This window comes from Balaenoptera physalus (assembly GCF_965194825.1).
Source record: "Balaenoptera physalus genome assembly, chromosome: 9".
NCBI classification, from domain to species: domain Eukaryota; kingdom Metazoa; phylum Chordata; class Mammalia; order Artiodactyla; family Balaenopteridae; genus Balaenoptera; species Balaenoptera physalus.
In genome coordinates, this window is record NC_138888.1 from 34338426 (window position 1) to 34358146 (window position 19721).

General features: G+C 35.2%; 1 protein-coding gene across 6 annotated transcripts in view; it reads left to right on the plus strand.

Moving 5' to 3' along the window:
• Positions 1-19721, plus strand: part of PTPRK (protein tyrosine phosphatase receptor type K) — a 574209-nt gene that overhangs the window by 126577 nt on the left and 427911 nt on the right. For all 6 annotated transcript variants that reach the window (XM_082474428.1, XM_082474429.1, XM_082474426.1 and 3 more), the window contains exon 2: positions 6486-6608. In XM_082474428.1, coding sequence (XP_082330554.1) covers positions 6599-6608 — 10 coding nt within the window. In that variant the 5' untranslated portion in view covers positions 6486-6598. The remainder of the gene's footprint in view (positions 1-6485; positions 6609-19721) is intronic.

Genomic DNA, 19721 nt, shown 5'->3' on the forward strand with positions numbered 1-19721 from the left:
CGTTATGGAAAAACTTGAACGAACTTTTCGGCCAGCCCAATACTTCCCTGATTCACGCAATTGCTCTTAATTTTATTTCACTTATAGAAAGAGCACCAGACTAGTGACCCATAGTTGGAGATAATAAATGAGTGAGTGAATAAATGTATTTGTGTTCACACATACTGTATATTTGACTATTTGCATGCATGTATGCATGTATCAATGTATGCTGGGTCACAGTGTAAAATATATTTCCCTTTGTTGTCTTAAAAGCTTGAAGCCCAGACTAGGGGACCTTGAAAGTGTCTTCAGCTCTCTCATATTCTCACTTTCTGATTTAGACCTCTGTCCAGCCAGACAATCTGATTTGGTTTTAGACGTAGAACTGTCATTGACCCCATTTCCAGTTTCAGTTTCCTGGCTGTGGCCTATTGCCACTCGTCTTGATATATGAGAAAGAAAATCAAGTCATGTGGAGGTGATGCAGAAATCAAAGACCCTTGTTTGTAAGCTTTTAACCAGACTGTGTACTACCTATAATTTTCAAGGATACTTAAGATCAGAGTGATCTAACCCAGGGGTTGGTGAACTATGGCCTGATGGCTAAACCCAGCTTGCCACCTGTTTTTGTAATAAAAGGTTTTTTTTAAATTTAACTTTATTATTATTTGGCTGCATCGGGTCTTAGTTGCGGCACGTGGGAATTTCATTGCAGCATGCAAGATCTTCATTGCAGCATGCGGGATCTTTCATTGCGGCACGTGGGCTTCTCTAGTTGCATCGCGCGGGCTTCCCTCTCGTGTTGCACGGGCTCTAGAGCGTGCAGGCTTAGTTGCCCTGCAGTATGTGGGATCTTAGTTCCCTGACCAGGGATTGAACCCAGGTTGCTTGCATTGGAAGGCGGATTCTTAACCACTGGACCACCAGGGAAGTCCCATAAAAGTTTTATTTGAACACAGCCATACCCATTTGTTAGGTATTTTCTGTGGCTGCTTTCTTGCTACAATGACAACAGTTATGTAGTTGTGACAGAAATGATATGGTCTGCAAAACCTAAAATATTTATTAATTGGCTTTTTACAGTTGAAGTTTGCTGACCCTTGATCTAAAGTAAGGTGTTTCCTTATTGAAAGCATATCTGATGAGTGTTCAGGGAAAACTGGTAATGGTAATATGGTAATATTGTCTTTATGGGAACTCTCTTTAGTCTTTCTGGATAAACTATATGGAAACCATAAGTTTCTTTCTTCGACTTTTGCTGTTTAATATGTGCATAGGTTTGCATTTGTATAGCATATATACAGAGTACACTGTTAAGAATGGAACATGAAAAAATAAGGTGCTGTTAAAAAAAACTTGTTGAGTGTTAGGGGCTTTACATGCATTATCACTAATCCTCATACAACTGTACTGTAGCTATTATTATCTTGATTTTATTGGGAAGGAAATTGAAGCTCAAAGAAATAAAATAGGAAAGCTGTATATGTGCTTAGCCATCTCTCCATGTTTCATCTAGAAATGCTGTCTCTTTCTTCTGCCATCTAAGTGGTGGTATGTACCAGTTCCTTAAAATTCCTTAAGTCTTCTTAATTGAAGTTGAGGAGATTTTAATATTGCTTCTCTGCAAAGATGGAGGGGAGTAAATCTAGACTTATTTTTCTATTCTGGTTATTTTAGTCTTATTAAAAGATTATTCAGTCAATTGGAGTATAGCATTTGCTTCTCCAATTTGAAGAAGCAACTTGAATAGAAGTCTTACTAGCTAAATAATCTTGGATTGTATGTATTAAACATATATTCTTGGCTAGAAATGGAACTCTAGAGATGAACAATTAGATAATTTATGGGTGTGTTTGAAATGAGCTCTTCTCTCATTATTAAGAGTCATTTATATCTATCAATAAAGGTTGGGTTTGGATTTCCATTATGTGTTTCAAGTTCCTTTTCCTTTATGGAGGAGCTAGGCTCAAATAATATTTTCTTCTACTACTTAACTACTAGCAGGGCAAAAGAGTTTTCTTCTGGATCTGAAGTTGTTATCTTTTAAGGAACTCTTATTCATAAATTTTCTTATTTTTCTTCATTAGATCTTCTTTGGTATTGAACCAGAGTGACGCATTAAGACCAGTGACTCATACTTATGACCTCAAAGGCATTCGTTCTTTGCATCTACTTGGATTTTTTTTCCTATTTGAATTTCAGTACTTAAATTGAGAACAAGCATTGTTTATCCTTAGACTGGAGGTAAACTTCCTAAGCATTGACTATGATAAGTCAAATCTTATTTTGTATCTTCAATATTCCCAAAAGTTGAAAGGAAAAAAAAATATTTTAAGATATCCCAGTAGATTTCAGAGGAAATATGAACTTTATTTAAAAGCATTAATTTTTACACTTTGTAAAAATCTGCTTTTCTGGGAGAAGACAATATTGACTCAGATTATGAATGGAATTACATTTAAGAGATTCAGTAATAAGTTACTTTTCTGTTCTTTTAAATTTTTGTGTGTGAAATGTATCAGTTTCTTTGTAATGGGTTTTGGGGCTTATACCAGTAAAATTATATTATGGTCTGATTAGCATAGACAAAGATGATCTATTCAAAGTTAGTTTAATTCAGTATTGCATGTGTCCTAATGTGACATATGTTAATCTTTCATTGTGTTCTTAATGGAAGAAAGATTATTTCAAAGTTGATGATCACTTACATGAGCAAAGTTATGTATCACAGCTTAATTCACAATTGGAAAATATTAATTTGCCCATTTTTGAGGGTCATAAAACAGCAGTGTTAAGGACATTGCATTTGCCAACATATTTTGTCTAGGACTTTACTCTTACTTTTCAAAACCCTGTATATTCCAATCATTTTAAGAAAATAAAAACAAAAAATGATCTGTATCTTGAGCTAAATGAAGCTTGTTCTTTACAAATAGTAAAGAACCATGAAAGATAATTCTGTGTGTTTCTTGCTATTAGATTCAATCAGAAAATTAAGACTGCATAGGTGCCTTGGAGGGGAGAATGTGGAAGGTCCTAGTACAATAGCTTTCAAAAGAATGTCCTCCATAAAATGTTCAGAGTTGTCCAGGGCCTTACTGACCTTTTATTTTTCTCCAATTCATCTTTGTTCTAAATTAACCTGACCCTGGGTTTTATTGAAAAGTTGGATATCAGAAGGGATTTGAGTTTAGTATTCATTCTTTTATGATTCCACAGAAAGAATCTTTGTTTCCATACTCTCTCATAGAGCTATCTGTTTAAATAAATACTCAAGAATCTCTCTAAATGCTAGATGTTTAGGCAATATAATTTTGGGGATAGGAATACTTCTAGTTTTTGTACCTAATGTTTCTTAATACCTATCTTTTCTTTGAGTTGCTTAGGAATGTAAAGAAATTCAGGCAAGTCCAAATTAGCTTGACTTTTATTTTAGGTGACAGCTTGCAAAGCCCCACAAATGGGTTGTCATAGTGGAAGCAGACCGTTGCAGTGAAAGATCTGTCCTTTAGCTGACTGACTGGCATAGAGGAATTAGCAATCTGAAATGGCTCTTCAGAAGTAATTTTCCTCCAAGGGTCAAGGAACTTGCAGTTGCCGTTTCGCTGAAATGATTTTGCTGTACTCCCTGTAGTCCTGTCACCAGTAGCAAATACAAAAACTGAAAATGTAAGGTGTTTCCTTGTTCATTTTCATCCCTCTGCCTCAGGACATTTCATGAGCACCATTTCAGTATTGCCTCCTTTTGTCTAGCTCAGTGAAACTTTAAATTCATAAATTATGTTTTTATTTATGAATTAGAACCTTGCTATTTCTCTTTTAAATAGATCATAATACTACATATAAAAATGTCTGAACAGAGGCGCATGTGTATAGAAGACTATGTATTAAAGAAGACTTTGTTTTTAGGGCTTTCTAGTGAGCCTTAAATGGTAAACTGGGATTATGCAAAATGGAATTAGCTCAAATTATATTATGTGCTATCTGTTGTAAGGTTGAACCAAATTATCTACCTCCGTTTTCCCTCATTACTCTTTAAACTCTACATAGCTGTTGTTATTATTGTTGTTATCACTATTATTATTAATGTGGCTTGAATTGTGTCATACTCCTGGATAAAATCCTTTAATGGCTTCATACAATTATAGAATAAAATCTAAATGTTTTATAGTATCTAAAAATGTTTCATATTTAGTTTTGTTTCTATTTTGTCCCCTACATACTTTTCATGCTCATTACACAGAATTATTTGAGATTATTTGAGACTCTCCAACATCTCATGTTTCTTAAGATTTGTTACGCCCTTGCTTTTGCTTTTTTTCTAATTTCAATCCAATTTCCTTTCTGGCCTGGCACATCCTTACTCATCTTTAGGCCTAACTCCATGAAGCCTTCCAAAACCAACTCAGGTATAGGTAGCCAATTCATTTGTCATTTGTGTTCTTTGTGACTTTGGTCATACTGTTATGATCCCTTGTAACATACTGTATTTTATATATATATACTCTCCCATGCATGTCTGTCTATCCCATTCATCAGGCCAATAATAGTATTTTTTGTATTTTTTATACCCAGTCTGATACACTGTATTAGTCCTTAACTTTGAAATACAAAATTCTTTACAAAAAGATTCATAAACATCTTTTACCAAAGATTTATTCCTATGTTACACATGTGGTGGATAGATATATTGTACCTCTTAGATTAGAATTTATTGTAAATTATAAAATAAAAAGTCATCTTTAAAAAATTCTTTTATCACTCAAGTCAGATCGACCAGGAAATTTTCCCAAGACTCTTGACTGATACGGCAGTGAAGTGCAGCAAATAACAGGGGTTGACCCACTTATTTTGTATAGCTACTCCTAGTTGTTATTGCTAATAAGAATCCTGGAGTCTAAAATTAACAATGGCTATGAAGGACAGCAATTAATCCCATTTGTCTTCCAAATGAGCCAATGTAGGTTCCATTGGTAGTTTAAATGTATATACGGAGGTCACTCACATTATTACAAAGGGCAGTGGAGGCCCTGAAGGTATGTGTTGCACAGCAGTGAGTCATTTTAGGATTGTGAGAGCAAATTATATTTTGAGAAAAACTTTCCCCTTGCTATGTGAAGATTCATTTCCTAGCAACCTCTTTTCATTGATTAATTTTAAATTAAAAAATAAATCATTTTTCATGAGAGCATTTATATAAAGGCTATTTTAGGCCTTTATATTTAAAAGACAACATTAAGCTTTCAAGCTGCTGAAGTTTGGTTATTTTAAAGGATTGATGTGGTCATAAGAGTGATTCAAGGATACCCATATATATATATTCCACTTTTGAAAAAGGTTCTTTGGGCCATAGTGTCATCTGGACATTTCTGATTTTGCCTTCTTTGCCTGTAATGCTGGCTTGTCTCTGTCATTGGTGAGGAATATAACTTTTTTTCATATTCAGATTGATAAATTTTTGATGAGGAAAATGAATTCTCTGTTTACAGAGAAGAATTTATAGGCCTGAAGTTTATCACCCTCTAGCCTGCTGTTTGGTCAGAGAATTCACTGAGTTTCTTCACAAAGATCCCCATGGAAACTAAACAAATAAGCTACTTGAAAGGAGACAGGTTATTGGTTTTTCTCATTAAACCTACTGCTGAATTTTCATTAGTTCTAATCCATTTTCTTTCAAGATTAGACATATAGGCCAGTTCTGATTTTCATGAATTGAATAAACTAAATATGTTGAGTTGTGTGTGCCTGTATATGTAGGCTGAGAAGCAAAAGTAATTATTCTACTTCTGCCATACAATTACCCCAGAAAATAAAGCCAGGAAAAATGACTGATGTAAAGGGGAAAGGCTACCTTCATTTTAAAAAAAGAGGTTATTAAATAAAGTGGAAGTAGTGAGAGTGATTGTAGGCTAATCTGATCGGTTTTATGCTTCGTTCAGTTTTTTCCCACTTTTAAGTCATGATTGTGTGTGAAAGCAATCTAAATGAAGTATGGAAGCATGTTTCACTGACCTCAAACACTTTAGACCTCATAAAGCTGTAAGTATTTCATTTGCTATTATGAGTAGATTTCAAAGTGTTCTTCTAAAGCAAGAAATTTGGTCAAATTTAATTATTAACTTCACCTTTTTGAACTTGCTGTATAAAGAAAGACAATTTTCACTTTTTTCTTTCCTCCCTTTCTCCCTGCTAAAGTTGTTAAAAACTAGATTGCAGGTGGTTTGTATATTTCCAGAAAGCCTCACTATTACATATATCTTCTAATATTATTCATATCTAAAAATCTCAGCCTTACTTCTGAGGCTCAAACCACTATCTTATTCACACAAGATACGGATAGAAATTTCATTTTATGTGAACATTTAATGAAAATAGTGATAAATAGGAGTACCATTTATTATTAAATTTATGAGTACCACATTGTACATTTCAGTATAATGTTTTCTTCTCCAGCACATTCTACTGTTTAAAATGTAACAGTAGTTCTTCTTTTCCCCTTTCAGGTGGCTGTACTTTTGATGATGGTCCGGGAGTTTGTGATTACCACCAGGATCTATATGATGACTTTGAATGGGTTCATGTTAGTGCTCAAGAACCTCATTATCTGCCACCCGAGATGCCACAAGGTGAGAATCCTTCTGTTTATCCAGTGTTGGAAAAATCCGTCTGGAATGTGTAGCATTTTCTTATGTTAGGTATAGTACAATAATTTAATTATTATAATAAACTAGTGTGGTCAAACTGATTGACCCCATCAAAGACCCTCGATGGATTCTTTGCCTTTCCCTCAATAACTTTATATAATCCTATTTTCCTCAAGAATGTTCAGTGTATCTTCATTATCTCTAACTCTGGAAAAATAGAAACATTAGTTTTTTTTCCCCCTGTTCAATAAAAAGCAAAATGGAAATGAAACCAAGAAATAAAAAAAAAAATAAAATGAAGAACAAACAAAATAGTCTAAAAATGAGTTCAGCTCACTTACTACCTATTCTATTAAATCACAAGATTTGATCTAATCAGACTGAAGGGAAACATTTTTATTTCATGGTAGGGAGAGAGCTTATCTCATTCCACTGGCCATGAGCATACCAGTGGCTCTGAGGAGAGGCAGCCTGGAGACCAAACTGTCAAATGGAGACATCTTTTATGAGTGGATTGTAGAAAAATAGGGCTGAGCCCTACTTTCTTTACCTTGACCTTGTTACACCCTTTGAATTTTGGTTTTGTGAAATAGTACATCTTCTTATTGTTTAAGCCAGTTTGAACTGTGTTTTCTCTTAACTGACATAGGATATTAACATATACATACCATTTTATGCAGTAGCAGACTAATGTTTGTGCCTTCAATTCTGCATATTAATTTTGAATTAATTCCAAGCTCTGTGCATATATGTTTACCAATCACTTATTAAATTGAGAAATTGAAAGTGTAGACAGGAATTTTAAAATACTAAAGATAATGAATTATTTTTCTAAAATTTAGAAATAAACAAGCATGGAATATAATTATGTATGATCACATATATAATATGCAATATAATTATATTTAATAATGTAATACATTAGTTACTATTTAATAATATGTAATTACTTTATTATAGTATAATATCATACATAATTGATGGGATGATTGCCTATTATTAGTAACTTAAGTTTTAAAATATATTTTCAGTATTTTAATCATGATTATAAACACTTTATAACTAATTTTTCTTATTGGTCCACACTGTGATGTGCGCTTTGAGAGTAGGGTGAATTAAATCTACTTTTTATTCTAAATTGTCACTTATCTCCCCCCGCCCCCCCCCCCCCGACTTTCCGCTTTGGTATCCATAGGTTTGTTTTCTAAGTCTGTGAGTCTGTTTCTGTTTTATAAATAAGTTCATTTGTATCATTTTTTTTAGATTCCACATATAAGTATATCATGATATTTGTCTTCTTCTGTCTGACTTACTTCACTTGGTATGACAATCTCTGGGTCCATCCATGTTGCTGCAAATGGCATTATTTCATTATTTTTTATGGCTGAGTAGTATTCCATTGTGTGTGTGTATGTGTATATATATACACATATATACCACATCTTCTTTATCCATTCATCTGTCAACGGACAATTAGGTTGCTTCCATGTCTTGGCTATTGTAAATAGTGCTGCTATGAACATTGGGATGCATTATCTTTTTGAAGTATGGTTTTCTCCAGATATATGCCCAGGAGTGGGATTGCTGGATCATATGGTAATTCTGTTTTCAGTTTTATAAGGAACCTCCATGCTGCTCTCCATAGTGGCTGTACCAATTTACATTCATGCCAACAGTGTAGGAGGGTTCCCTTTTCTCCACATCCTCTCCAGCGTTTATTGTTTGTGGACTTTTTAAATGATGACCATTCTGACTGGTGTGACGTGATACCTCATTGTAGTTTTGATTTACATTTCTCTGATAATTAGTGGTGTTGAGCATCTTTTCATGTGCCTACTGGCCATCTGAATGTCTTCTTTGGAGAAATGTTTATTTAAGTCTTCTGCCCATTTTTTGATTGGGTTGTTTGTTTTAGACGCATTTAGTTGTGTAAGTAGGTTTGTATTTTTCTTTCAGAGGTACATAACCTTATTTCTCTGGCACATTTTAATTAAAGAAACTCCTGTAATATTTCACCTGAGTTTTCTCTGTGGTATATTTAGACTGAATTTTTTATATAAAAGTAAAAAGGGTAGGCTGGGATGCACATATTTTGACTGTTTATCATCAGAGAACAATCAGAAAGATGTTGATTTATGGAAATGTTACCATTGTTAATTACTATTGAAGATGAGTAATGAATAGCTGAAGAGATACTGCTCAGGTGACCTTGCTGGTTCACCTTTGATGAACAGCTTAATCGGTGGTTACAGTACGGGATGATGTGCACAGAAAATGAAAGTGTTAGAAATTCAGCCACATCTTCCAATTAATAGGACATTAATTAATTAATCATGCAGAGGAGGGAAAAAGGTCACAGCCACTTTATTTTTGCCAAATATAATTTGTGTTTGGTTTTCAGAGAAGGTGAAAGAAAGCATCCGTGTATATATTCTTCTTTCACTGTTCTCTTTTTACAATCTATACTGTTTTTTTCATTTTCCTTCTGATATTCCTTTAAAATGCTCACTGAACGTTATCTATTCATAAATTGGGAAAAAGAAGACATTTAGATTTATCTTATTAAAATTTTATGAATGATAAATTTATTTTAAAGTAAATAGTAAATGTTAATGCTTACTTTTTTCAATTATTTAAAAAAGAGAACTCAAACATTTAGCAACTCGAAAGTAAGAAGGCTGGGCCTGTGATGCAAACTTGTTAATTGAACTCTCTTTACAATACTTGGACGTTGTTAATTGACTTCTGTTTATTGATCTTTTTGGAATGAAAAGGTAGACGGGAAGATGAAAGAGAGGGTGAATAAATAGATTAGAATAAGAAAAGAATTGGTCTTCCCTGGTGGCACAGTGGTTAAGAATCCGCCTGCCAATGCAGGGGACACGGGTTTGAGCCCTGGTCCGGGAATGTCCCACATACCGTGGAGCAACTAAGCCTACGTGCCACAACTACTGAGACTGTGCTCTAGAGCCCGCAAGTCACAACTACTGAAGCCCGTGCGCCTACAGCCCGTGCTCCACAACAAGAGAAGCCACCGCAATGAGAAGCCCGCACACCGCAAGGAAGAGTAGCCGCTGCTCTCTGCAGCTAGAGGAAGCCCACGCACAACAATGAAGACCCAACGCAGCCAAAAATAAATAACTTAATTAAAAAAATAAAGAGAGAGAAAAGAATAAGAAAAGAATGAAGATGGGTAGAAAAGAAGGAAATTATTTCTTCTCATTTGAAGACGTAATGCTGTCAATAATTGCTTAAAGTGTTCTTCAGCAAAACTGCCTTTGTCAGGTGACAATGATGGTGGCTGAAAGGCCAGCTAAGTACGCTTAAAATAGCATGCAAAAGAATGAGTATATCCTAATGGCCAAAAATCATATGAAAATATGAGCACCTGCTCAACTCAGTCATCAAAGGAATACAAATTAAAACCACAATGAGAAACTTCTACACACTGAGCAGAAAGATGAAAATCAAAATTTCAAGTGTTGGTGAGAGTACAGAGAAAGTGAAACTCTTCATATACTGTACTATGGTCAGGTATAAATCTGTACAGCCATTTTGTACAGCCTAATGACCCAACAGGTCCATTTTGGGGTATATGCCCAGCAGAACTGAGTACACATGTTTTCCGAATGACATGTACAAGAGTATTTACAGCATCAGTATCCAAAATAGTCCCAAACTGAAAACAATCCAAATGTCTGTCAACAGTGCAATGAATAAATAAATGGTGATTAGTCACATAATGGAATATTACACTGCAATGTAAAGGAACAAACTGTTGCCATATATGATATGGATGAATTTCACACACACAATCTTGAGGGAAAGAAACACAAAAGGATAATGTACTGTATTTCATTTATGTAAATTTCAAAACCAGGCAAAACAAATTGATGATAAAAGTCAGGGTATTATTTACCTCCAGGAAGGGCTGGCAGGGGTTGGGGATGGTTAGTGCTTGGAAGGTGGCATGAAGGGGGCTTCTGGATGCTGGTAATACAGTCTTTCTTTAACTGGATGGTATTTTCACAGGTATACTCAAACTGAAAATCATTGAGCTCTACAGTTATGAGCTGTGTACTTTCCTCTATGTATCTTATATGTTAATAGAAAATGACAAAAAACAGTAAATAAAACCAACACTCGCAAGGATACTTTGGGGAAACTAGACTAAGAATTAAAAAATGTTATAGATTAGAATGAAAGGTATATAATAGGATACCTCAGATGGGCTCAAACTCCTTTTTTCTCACCAACCTGGACCCCCTCCCCCACATTCAAAGATAATATGCTCTTTGACATCTCTGAGCCTTTGTATGTTCTCTTCCCACTGTTGAGACAATTCTCTGTTCACTTACCACTCACCAAATTCCTATCCATTCTTACTATGTCTACTTAAGTTCCATCTGCTTTGGGAAGATTTTCCTGGTTGGCATGGAGCTTTTATATAATATTTCTTCTATCCTCACATTCAGATATGCTCCCCACTGTACTTGGTACGTATTTCAATTGCTATGATAGTACTTTTTAAAATACCTCCTTCTCTCCACTAAACTATAATGTCCTTATGAACATGAATCATATTTTTCATCTTTGATTTCCCAAGGCACTATTTCATTTTACTTAGGAAAATTGTCAACTTATATCATGTGGTTTAAATATGTTGGTCAAGGGTTAAACAAAAAAGGTCTTTCTCTTGCTAAAAAATTAATTGAATAAGAAAAAATACTTCATTTCCCAATATTATATTCAGCTCAGATTTTAATGTAGTTAGAAGACCTTCACATACTTACTAATATTTAGCTTTGCCTTTATAAATGATTTCACCTATTTATTTTGGATATAATTTTAAATGTTATTAATACTAAAGAAGGAGCTCCCTTTTAGGATCTCACTCTTTCTTTTGTCTTTTGCTAGTCAAATTAATCCCAATCTTCTACTCCTCAAAAGTCTAGTCTATAAAAATCAAATCCATAGAGAATGAGAAATGTTGCAGGGAACTGGAAATTGTTCTTCTGTCTCAAATATATCTGTGTTCATGACCTTGTTTGTCAGATGTTCCTTTATACTTGTGACATCGTGAAACAAATTCATTGGATAATTTTACTACATGTTCTGACCTAGATCTGAGCATAGAGATCATGATTGACATCTCAATACATTTATCTTCAAGTGTAATTATAACTGCTTTTTCTTTTTAACAGGTTTTTGTAAAATGACTAATTGAATTTTAGAGTCTCTAGAGTACCCATTTGACAGCTTAAAATTATGCTACATTGTATCCTACCTTGAATTTTGTACTTTTCACTGATAATAATACACTATACAGAGTTCCATCTGTAAAATGGAATAGAATAGACATTCTTTCTGTCTATGTATCTGTGTATCTATCTGTGTATCTAAAAGGCCTTTGTCATTAAATTACTCTGAAGATTGAAGTAAGAAACCATTCCTCCTTTGCTGTAAAGCTTAGTGAGGTGTGATTCAGTAGTTTAAGGCCCTACTAGATCTCAATTTTGCCCCCTTATCAAATCCTCAAACTAAAATTTAGAGAGCAAATGGCATTACACTGAGAACGATAAGAAATGAAATGTGCCTTTGTATTTACATATTATTTTTAGAACTGTGTATCCTTTTCTTCTTTTTTTTTTTTTAATCCCAGAGTTTAAACATAAATTATTAGCCAGGTTGTTAAAATAAGGCTTGCTTTCTTCAATATCTATTTGGAGAAACTAAATGTGTTTTGTATTCAATAGTGAGCATGCATAGGTATCATGATTTTGTGCCTGGCTTTCTTCTGAGAGTGTTATATAGTGAAAATTGAATAAAATATTTGATTTATATGATAACATTTGATAACTAACAGAATTTCAGCTAAGTTTTTCTATGTAATGATAATAGTCTCTTAGTTTTCTAAGACAAGACTTAGGCAAAATATACTAAAAAATATTAGTATCCAGTGTATCATATTTTAATATATCTAAGAAATTTCAAGGGCGTTTTTCCATTTCTAACCTATAGTCTATCTCTCTGGGAACCTTAGTCACTCATTAAAATGAGTGGATCACCTTGCCTAATATTTCCATTACCCTCTTGTAGACAATTGATAATAAGGCATGGGTTTTTTTTTTAAATTGATTTTTATTTATTTTTAATTTAATTTTTTTATACAGCAGGTTATTATTAGTTATTTTATACATATTAGTGTATATATATGTCAATCCCAATCTCCCAATTCATCCCCGCCCCTGGCTTTCCCCCCTTGGTGTCTATACGTTTGTTCTCTACATATTTGTCTCTATATCTGTCTTGCAAACCGTTCATCTGTACCGTTTTTCTAGACTCCACATATATGTTTTAATATACGATATTTGTTTTTCTCTTTCTGACTTACTTCACTCTGTATGACAGTCTCTAGGTCCATCCACATCTCTACAAATGACCCAAATTCCTTCCTTTTTATGGCTGAGTAATATTCCATTGTGTATATGTACCACATATTCTGTACCCATTCATCTGTCGATGGGCATTTAGGTTGCTTCCATGACCTGGCTATTGTAAACAGTGCTGCAATGAACATTGGGGTGCATGTGTCTTTTTGAATTATGGTTTTCTCCGGGTATATGCCCAGTACTGGAATTGCTGAGTCATATGGTAATTCTGTTTTTAGTTTTTTAAGGGACCTCCATACTGTTCTCCATAGTGGCTGTATCAATTTACATTCCCACCAACAGTGCAAGAGGGTTCCCTTTTCTCCACAACCTCTCCAGCATTTGTTGTTTGTAGATTTTCTGATGATGCCCATTCTAACTGGTGTGAGGTGATACCTCATTGTAGTTTTGATTTGCATTTCTCTAATAATTAGTGATGTTGAGCAGCTTTTCATGTGCCTCTTGGCCATCTGAATGTCTTCTTTGGAGAAATGTCTATTTAGATCTTCTGCCCATTTTTGGATTGGGTTGTTTGTTTTTTTAATGTTGAGCTGCATGAGCTGTTTATATATTTTGAAGATTAATCCTTTGTCCATTGATTCGTTTGCAAATATTTTCTCCCATTCTGAGGGTTGTCTTTTCGTCTTGTTTATGGTTTCCTTTGCTGTACAAAAGCTTCTAAGTTTCATTAGGTCCTATTTGTTTATTTTTGTTTTTATTTCCATTACTCTAGGAGGTGGGTCAAAAAAAGATCTTGCTGTGATGTATGTCAAAGAGTGTTCTTCCTATGTTTTCCTCTGAGAGTTTTATGGTGTCTGGTCTTACATTTAGGTCTTATTCCATTTTGAGTTTATTTTTGTGTACGGTGTTAGGGAGCGTTCTACTTTCATTGTTTTACATATAGCTGTCCAGTTTTCTCAGCACCACTTATTGAAGAGACTGTCTTCTCCATTGTATATGCTTGCCTCCTTTGTCATAGATTAGTTGACCACAGGTGCATGGGTTTTATCTCTGGGCTTTCTGTCCTGTTCCATTGATCTGTATTTCTGTTTTTGTGCCAGTACCATATTGTCTTAATTGCTGTTACTTTGTAGTATAGTCTGAAGTCAGGGAGTCTGATTCCTCCAGCTCCGTTTTTTCCCCTCAAGATTGCTTTGGCTATTCAGGGTCTTTTGTGTCTCCATACAAATTTTAAGATTTTTTATTCTAGTTCTGTAAAAAATGCCATTAGTACTTTGATAAGGATTGCATTGAATCTGTAGATTGCTTGGAGTAGTATAGTCATTTTCACAATATTGATTCTTCCAGTCCAAGAACATGGTATATCTCTCCATCTGTTTGCGTCATCTTTGATTTCTTTCATCAGTTTCTTATAGTTTTCTGAGTACAGGTCTTTTACCTCCTTAGATAGGTTTATTACTAGGTATTTTATTCTTTTTTGTTGCAATGGTGAATAGGATTGTTTCCTTAATTTCTCTTTCTGATCTTTCATTGTTAGTGTATAGGAATGCAAGAGATTTCTGTGCATTAATTTTGTATCCTGCAACTTTACCAAATTGATTGATTATCTCTAGTAGTTTTCTGGGGGCATCTTTAGGATTCTCTATGTATAGTATCATGTCATCTGCAAACAGTGACAGTTTTAGGTCTTCTTTTCCAATTTGTATTCCTTTTATTTCTTTTTCTTCTCTGATTGCGTGGTTAGGACTTCCAAAACTATGTTGAATAATAGTGGTGAGAGTGGACATCCTTGTCTTGTTCCTGACCTTAGAGGAAATGCTTTCAGTTTTTCACCCTTGAGAATGATGTTTGCTGTGCATCTGTCGTATATGGCCTTTATTATGTTGAGGTAGATTCCCTCAATGCCCACTTTCTGGAGAGTTTTTTATCATAAATGGGTGTTGAATTTTGTCAAAAGCTTTTTCTGCATCTATTGAGATGATCATATGGTTTTTATTCTTCAGTTGTTAATATGGTATATCACATTGATTGATATGTGCATATTGAAGAATTCTTGCATTCCTGGGATAAATCCCACTTTATCATGGTGTATGTTCCTTTTAATGTGTTGAGGGATACTGTTTGCTAGTATTTTGTTGAGGATTTTTGCTTCTATATTCCTCAGTGATTTTGGTCTGTAGTTTTCTTTTTTTGTAGTATCTTTGTCTGGTTTTGGAATCAGGGTGATGGTGGCCTTGTAGAATGAATTTGGGAGTGTTCCTTCCTCTGCAGTTTTTTGGGAAGAGTTTGAGAAAGATGGGTGTTAGCTCTTCTCTAAATGTTTGATAGAATTCACCTGTGAAGCCATGTGGTCCTGGGGTTTTGTTTGTTGGAAGATTTTTTTTTTTTTTTTTAATAAATTTATTTATTTATTTATTTATTTTCGGCTGTGTTGGGTCCTCGTTTCTGTGCGAGGGCTTTCTCTAGTTGCGGCGAGTGTGGGACACTCTTCATCGCGGTGCGCGGGCCTCTCACTATCGCGGCCTCTTGTTGCGGAGCACAGGCTCCATACGCGCAGGCTCAGTAGTTGTGGCTCACGGGCCCAGTTGCTCCATGGCATTTGGGATCTTCCCAGACCAGGGCTCGAACCCGTGTCCCCTGCATTGGCAGGCAGATTCTCAACCACTGCGCCACCAGGGAAGCCCCTGTTGGAAGATTTTTAATCACAGCTTCAGTTTCATTACTTGTGATTGGTCTGTTCATATTTTCTATTTCTTCCTGGTTCAGTCTTGGAAGGTTATACCTTTCTAAGAATTTGTCCATTTCTTCCAGGTTGTCCATTTTATTGACATAGAGGTGCTGGTAGTAGTCTATTATGATGCTTTGTATTTGCGGTGTCCGTTGTAACTTCTACTCTTTCATTTCTAAATTTATTGATTTGAGTCCTCTCCCTCTTTTTCTTGATGAGTCTGGCTAATGGTTTATCAATTTTGTTTATCTTCTGAAAGAACCAGCTTTTAGTTTTATTGATCTTTGCTATTGTTTTCTTTGTTTCTATTTCATTTACTTCTGCTCTGATCTTTATGATTTCTTTTCTACACTGACGTTGGGTTTTGTTTGTTCTTCTTTCTCTAGTTCCTTTAGGTATAAGGTTAGATTGTTTATTTGAGATTTTTCTTGTTTCTTGAGGTAGGCTTGTATTACTATAAACTTCCCTCTTAGAACTGCTTTTGCTGCATCCCATAGTTTTTGGATCATCGTGTTTTTGTTGTCATTTGTCTCTACTATTTTTTGATTTCCTATTGGTTATCCTCTTGGTGATCTCTTGGTTATTTAGTAACGTATTGTTTATCCTCCATGTGTTTGTGTTTTTTACGTTTTTTTCCCTGTTATTGATTTCTAATCTCATAGCGTTGTGGTCAGAAAAGATGCTTGATATGATTTCAGTTTTCTTAAATTTACTGAGGTTTGATTTGTGACCCAAGATGTGATCTATCCTCAGGAATGTTCCATGTGCATTTGAGAAGAAAGTGTAATCAATCTGCTGTTTTCAGATGGAATGTCCAATAAATATCAGTTAAATCTATTTGGTCTATTGTGTCATTTAAAGCTTGTGTTTCCTTATTAATTTTCTGTCTGGATGATCTGTCCATTGGTGTAAGTGAGGTGTTAAAGTCCCCCACTATTATTGTGTTACTGTCCATTTCCCCTTTTATAGTTGTTAGCAGTTGCCTTATGTATTGAGGTGCTCCTATGTTGGGTGCATATATATTTATAATTGTTATATCTTCTTCTTGGATTGATCCCTTGATCATTATGTAGTGTCCTTCCTTGTCTCTTGTAACATTCTTTATTTTAAAGTCTATTTTATCTGATAGGAGTATTGCTACTCCAGCTTTCTTTTGATTTCCATTTGTGTGGAATATCTTTTTCCATCCCCTCACTTTCAGTCTGTATATGTCCCTAGGTCTGAAGTGGGTCTCTTATAGACAGCATATATATGGGTCTTGTTTTCGTATCCATTCAGTGAGCCAGAGTCTTTTGGTTGGAGCATTTAATCCATTCACATTTAAGATAATTATCAATATGTATGTTCCTCTGACCATTTTCTTAATTGTTTTGGGTTTGTTTTTGTAGGTCCTTTTCTTCTCGTGTTTCCCACTTAGAGAAGTTCCTTTAGCGTTTGTTGTAGAGCTGGTTTGGTGGTGCTGAATTCTCTTAGCTTTTGCTTGTCTGTAAAGCTTTTGATTTCTCCCATCAAATCTGAGTGACGTCCTTGCCGGGTAGAGTAATCTTGGTTGTAGGTTCTTCCCTTTCATCACTTTAAATATATCATGCCACTGCCTTATGGCTTGTAGAGTTTCTGCTGAGAAATCATCTGTTAACCTTCTGGGAGTTCCCATGTATGTTATTTGTCATTTTTCCCTTGCTGCTTTTAATAATTTTTCTTTTTCTTTAATTTTTGTCAGTTTGATTACTGTGTGTCTCGAGTGTTTCTCCTTGGGTTTTTCCTGCCTGTGAGTCTCTGTGCTTCCTGGACTTGGGTGGCTATTTCTTTTCCCTTGTTAGGGGAGTTTTTGACTATAATCTCTTCAAATATTTTCTCTGGTCCTTTCTCTCTCTCTTCTCCTTCTGGGACCCTTATAATGTGAATGTTGGTGTGTTTAATGTTGTCCTAGAGGTTGAGGTTGTCTTCATTTCTTTTTTCTTTATTCTGTTCCACGGCAGTGAATTTCACCATTCTGTCTTCCAGGTCACTTATCCTTTCTTCTGCTTCAGTTATTCTGCTATTGATTCCTTCTAGTGTAGTTTTCATTTCCGTTATTGTATTGTTCATCTCTGTTTTTTTGTTCTTTACTTCTCCTAGGTGTTTGTTCTTTAAGTCTTCTGGGTCTTTGTTAAACATTTCTTGCATCGTCTCGACCTTTTCCTCCATTCTTTTTCCAAGGTCCTGGATCATCTTCACTATCATTATTTTGAATTCTTTTTCTGGAAGGTTGCCTCCCTCCACTTCATTTAGTTGTTTTATCTTGTTCCTTCATTTGGTACATAGTTCTCTGCCTTTTCATTTTGTCTATCACACTGCAAATGTGGTTTTCGTTCCCCACGCTGCAGGATTGTAGTTCTTCTTGCTTCTGCTGTCTGCCCTCTCAAGGCATGTGTTTCTGCAAGGTCATAATTGCTAAATTCTCACACACTGAATTAACAGAATTTTTTGACAGCAAATCCAACAGAGTCAAAATATGGCAGTGAACTGTAGAATGAAGTTATGTGCATACAGTGTTTGTTAAGAGGTACTGAGTTGCAGTGTTATTGCCAGTTTTGTTTATGTCACAGGATAGAGGAAATCAGGCCAAAATATTGGTTTATTTTCTGTTTGTCATCTAGTTATTATTGTCTGTGAATACTAACAAGGATAATGTGTGTTATGAACCTGTGCTGTTGTCTTAAGGAGAACTTGAGAGATGGGTTGTAGTGGGGAGAAGAACAGAAGGGTGGCAAGCAGGAGAGAGAGGGAAAAGGTAAGAGACAGAGCCTGAAAACGTCAGAAGTTTAAAGCTGGAAGGTTATGCATCAAAATCATTTGATTTTCAGGTTAAAAAAAAATGGTAGAGTTCTTTTTTTGAAAGCAATACTTCTCAGCACTCAAATATGTAAAATTCATAACAAGGAGCCACTGGTTCCAGAACCTGCTTGCTTTGTACTCCCTACCTACCTCCTCTACCCGTTTCCTCTCTACCTTCCAGCTCCATCAAGATGGCTTCTCTGAAAAACACTTACAGAAGTCAGGCTCCAAGAGACATTTTGCAAGCAATGGTTAGATGCACACTGAACACTTTCAGATAAGCATCTCTGAAATGAGTGTACTTGCTACCATTACCTGTGACTTACTGGTAGTTTACTGGGTTTTACTGTACCAGGAGCATGATATATATTTTTAATCCTCACATGAACCCTACAAAATTAGTGACATTTTAGACATAAATAAAGTAAATAACTAGGTGAAAGCAACCGAGGGGCAGAGTTTGAAGTTAGGTCTGTCTGTCTAATATCACAGTTACTCTTGCCACAGTGCCATCCTGCTTCATAGTTGTAGTGTAGCTGATAAATTTCCTTGGCTTGGTCTTAGATCTCTAAATCCTGTATAAAGTGAGCTATATATTAGACTTAATCCACAATGATTTCCTACTACTTCATGTAAAATACTATTTCTTTACAAAATTTAACAGCTTTAAATAATTGTGTCTTAATCATCATATGAAATGAGATCTGAGACCCCCAGTTGTTTGGAATTGCTGCCGAGCTTCAGGGTTTCCTCTGTGACATTCTCACCCCCTAGTGAGATGCTTTGTCCTTTTTTTGATTTACCTGTATGTTATTTTTAGTTATTTGATGAATACTTGCTGCATGGCTGTCTAAGCAAGCCTTTTGAAACACATATATTACCTGCTGTCTCATTAGAGCATGTATGGTAGAAGAAAAATTTTTGGACTAAAGAACTCAGACTAAAGGTTAGGGTTTGAAAATAATCTTAAGACTTTGTTTGCAATGGGGTATTTTAGGACTAGAATTATGGGCTTATTTCCATGTGCTCTTCCAAAACCATGTCATCATGTGTCTGTTGATGCTTTTGCCCTCAGCACAGAGAAGACAGTTTACCACATTTGAGTTGCTTATTAAAAACAGTGGGAGTTGGAGGCAGTGCAGGGTCAGAGAGTGAAAG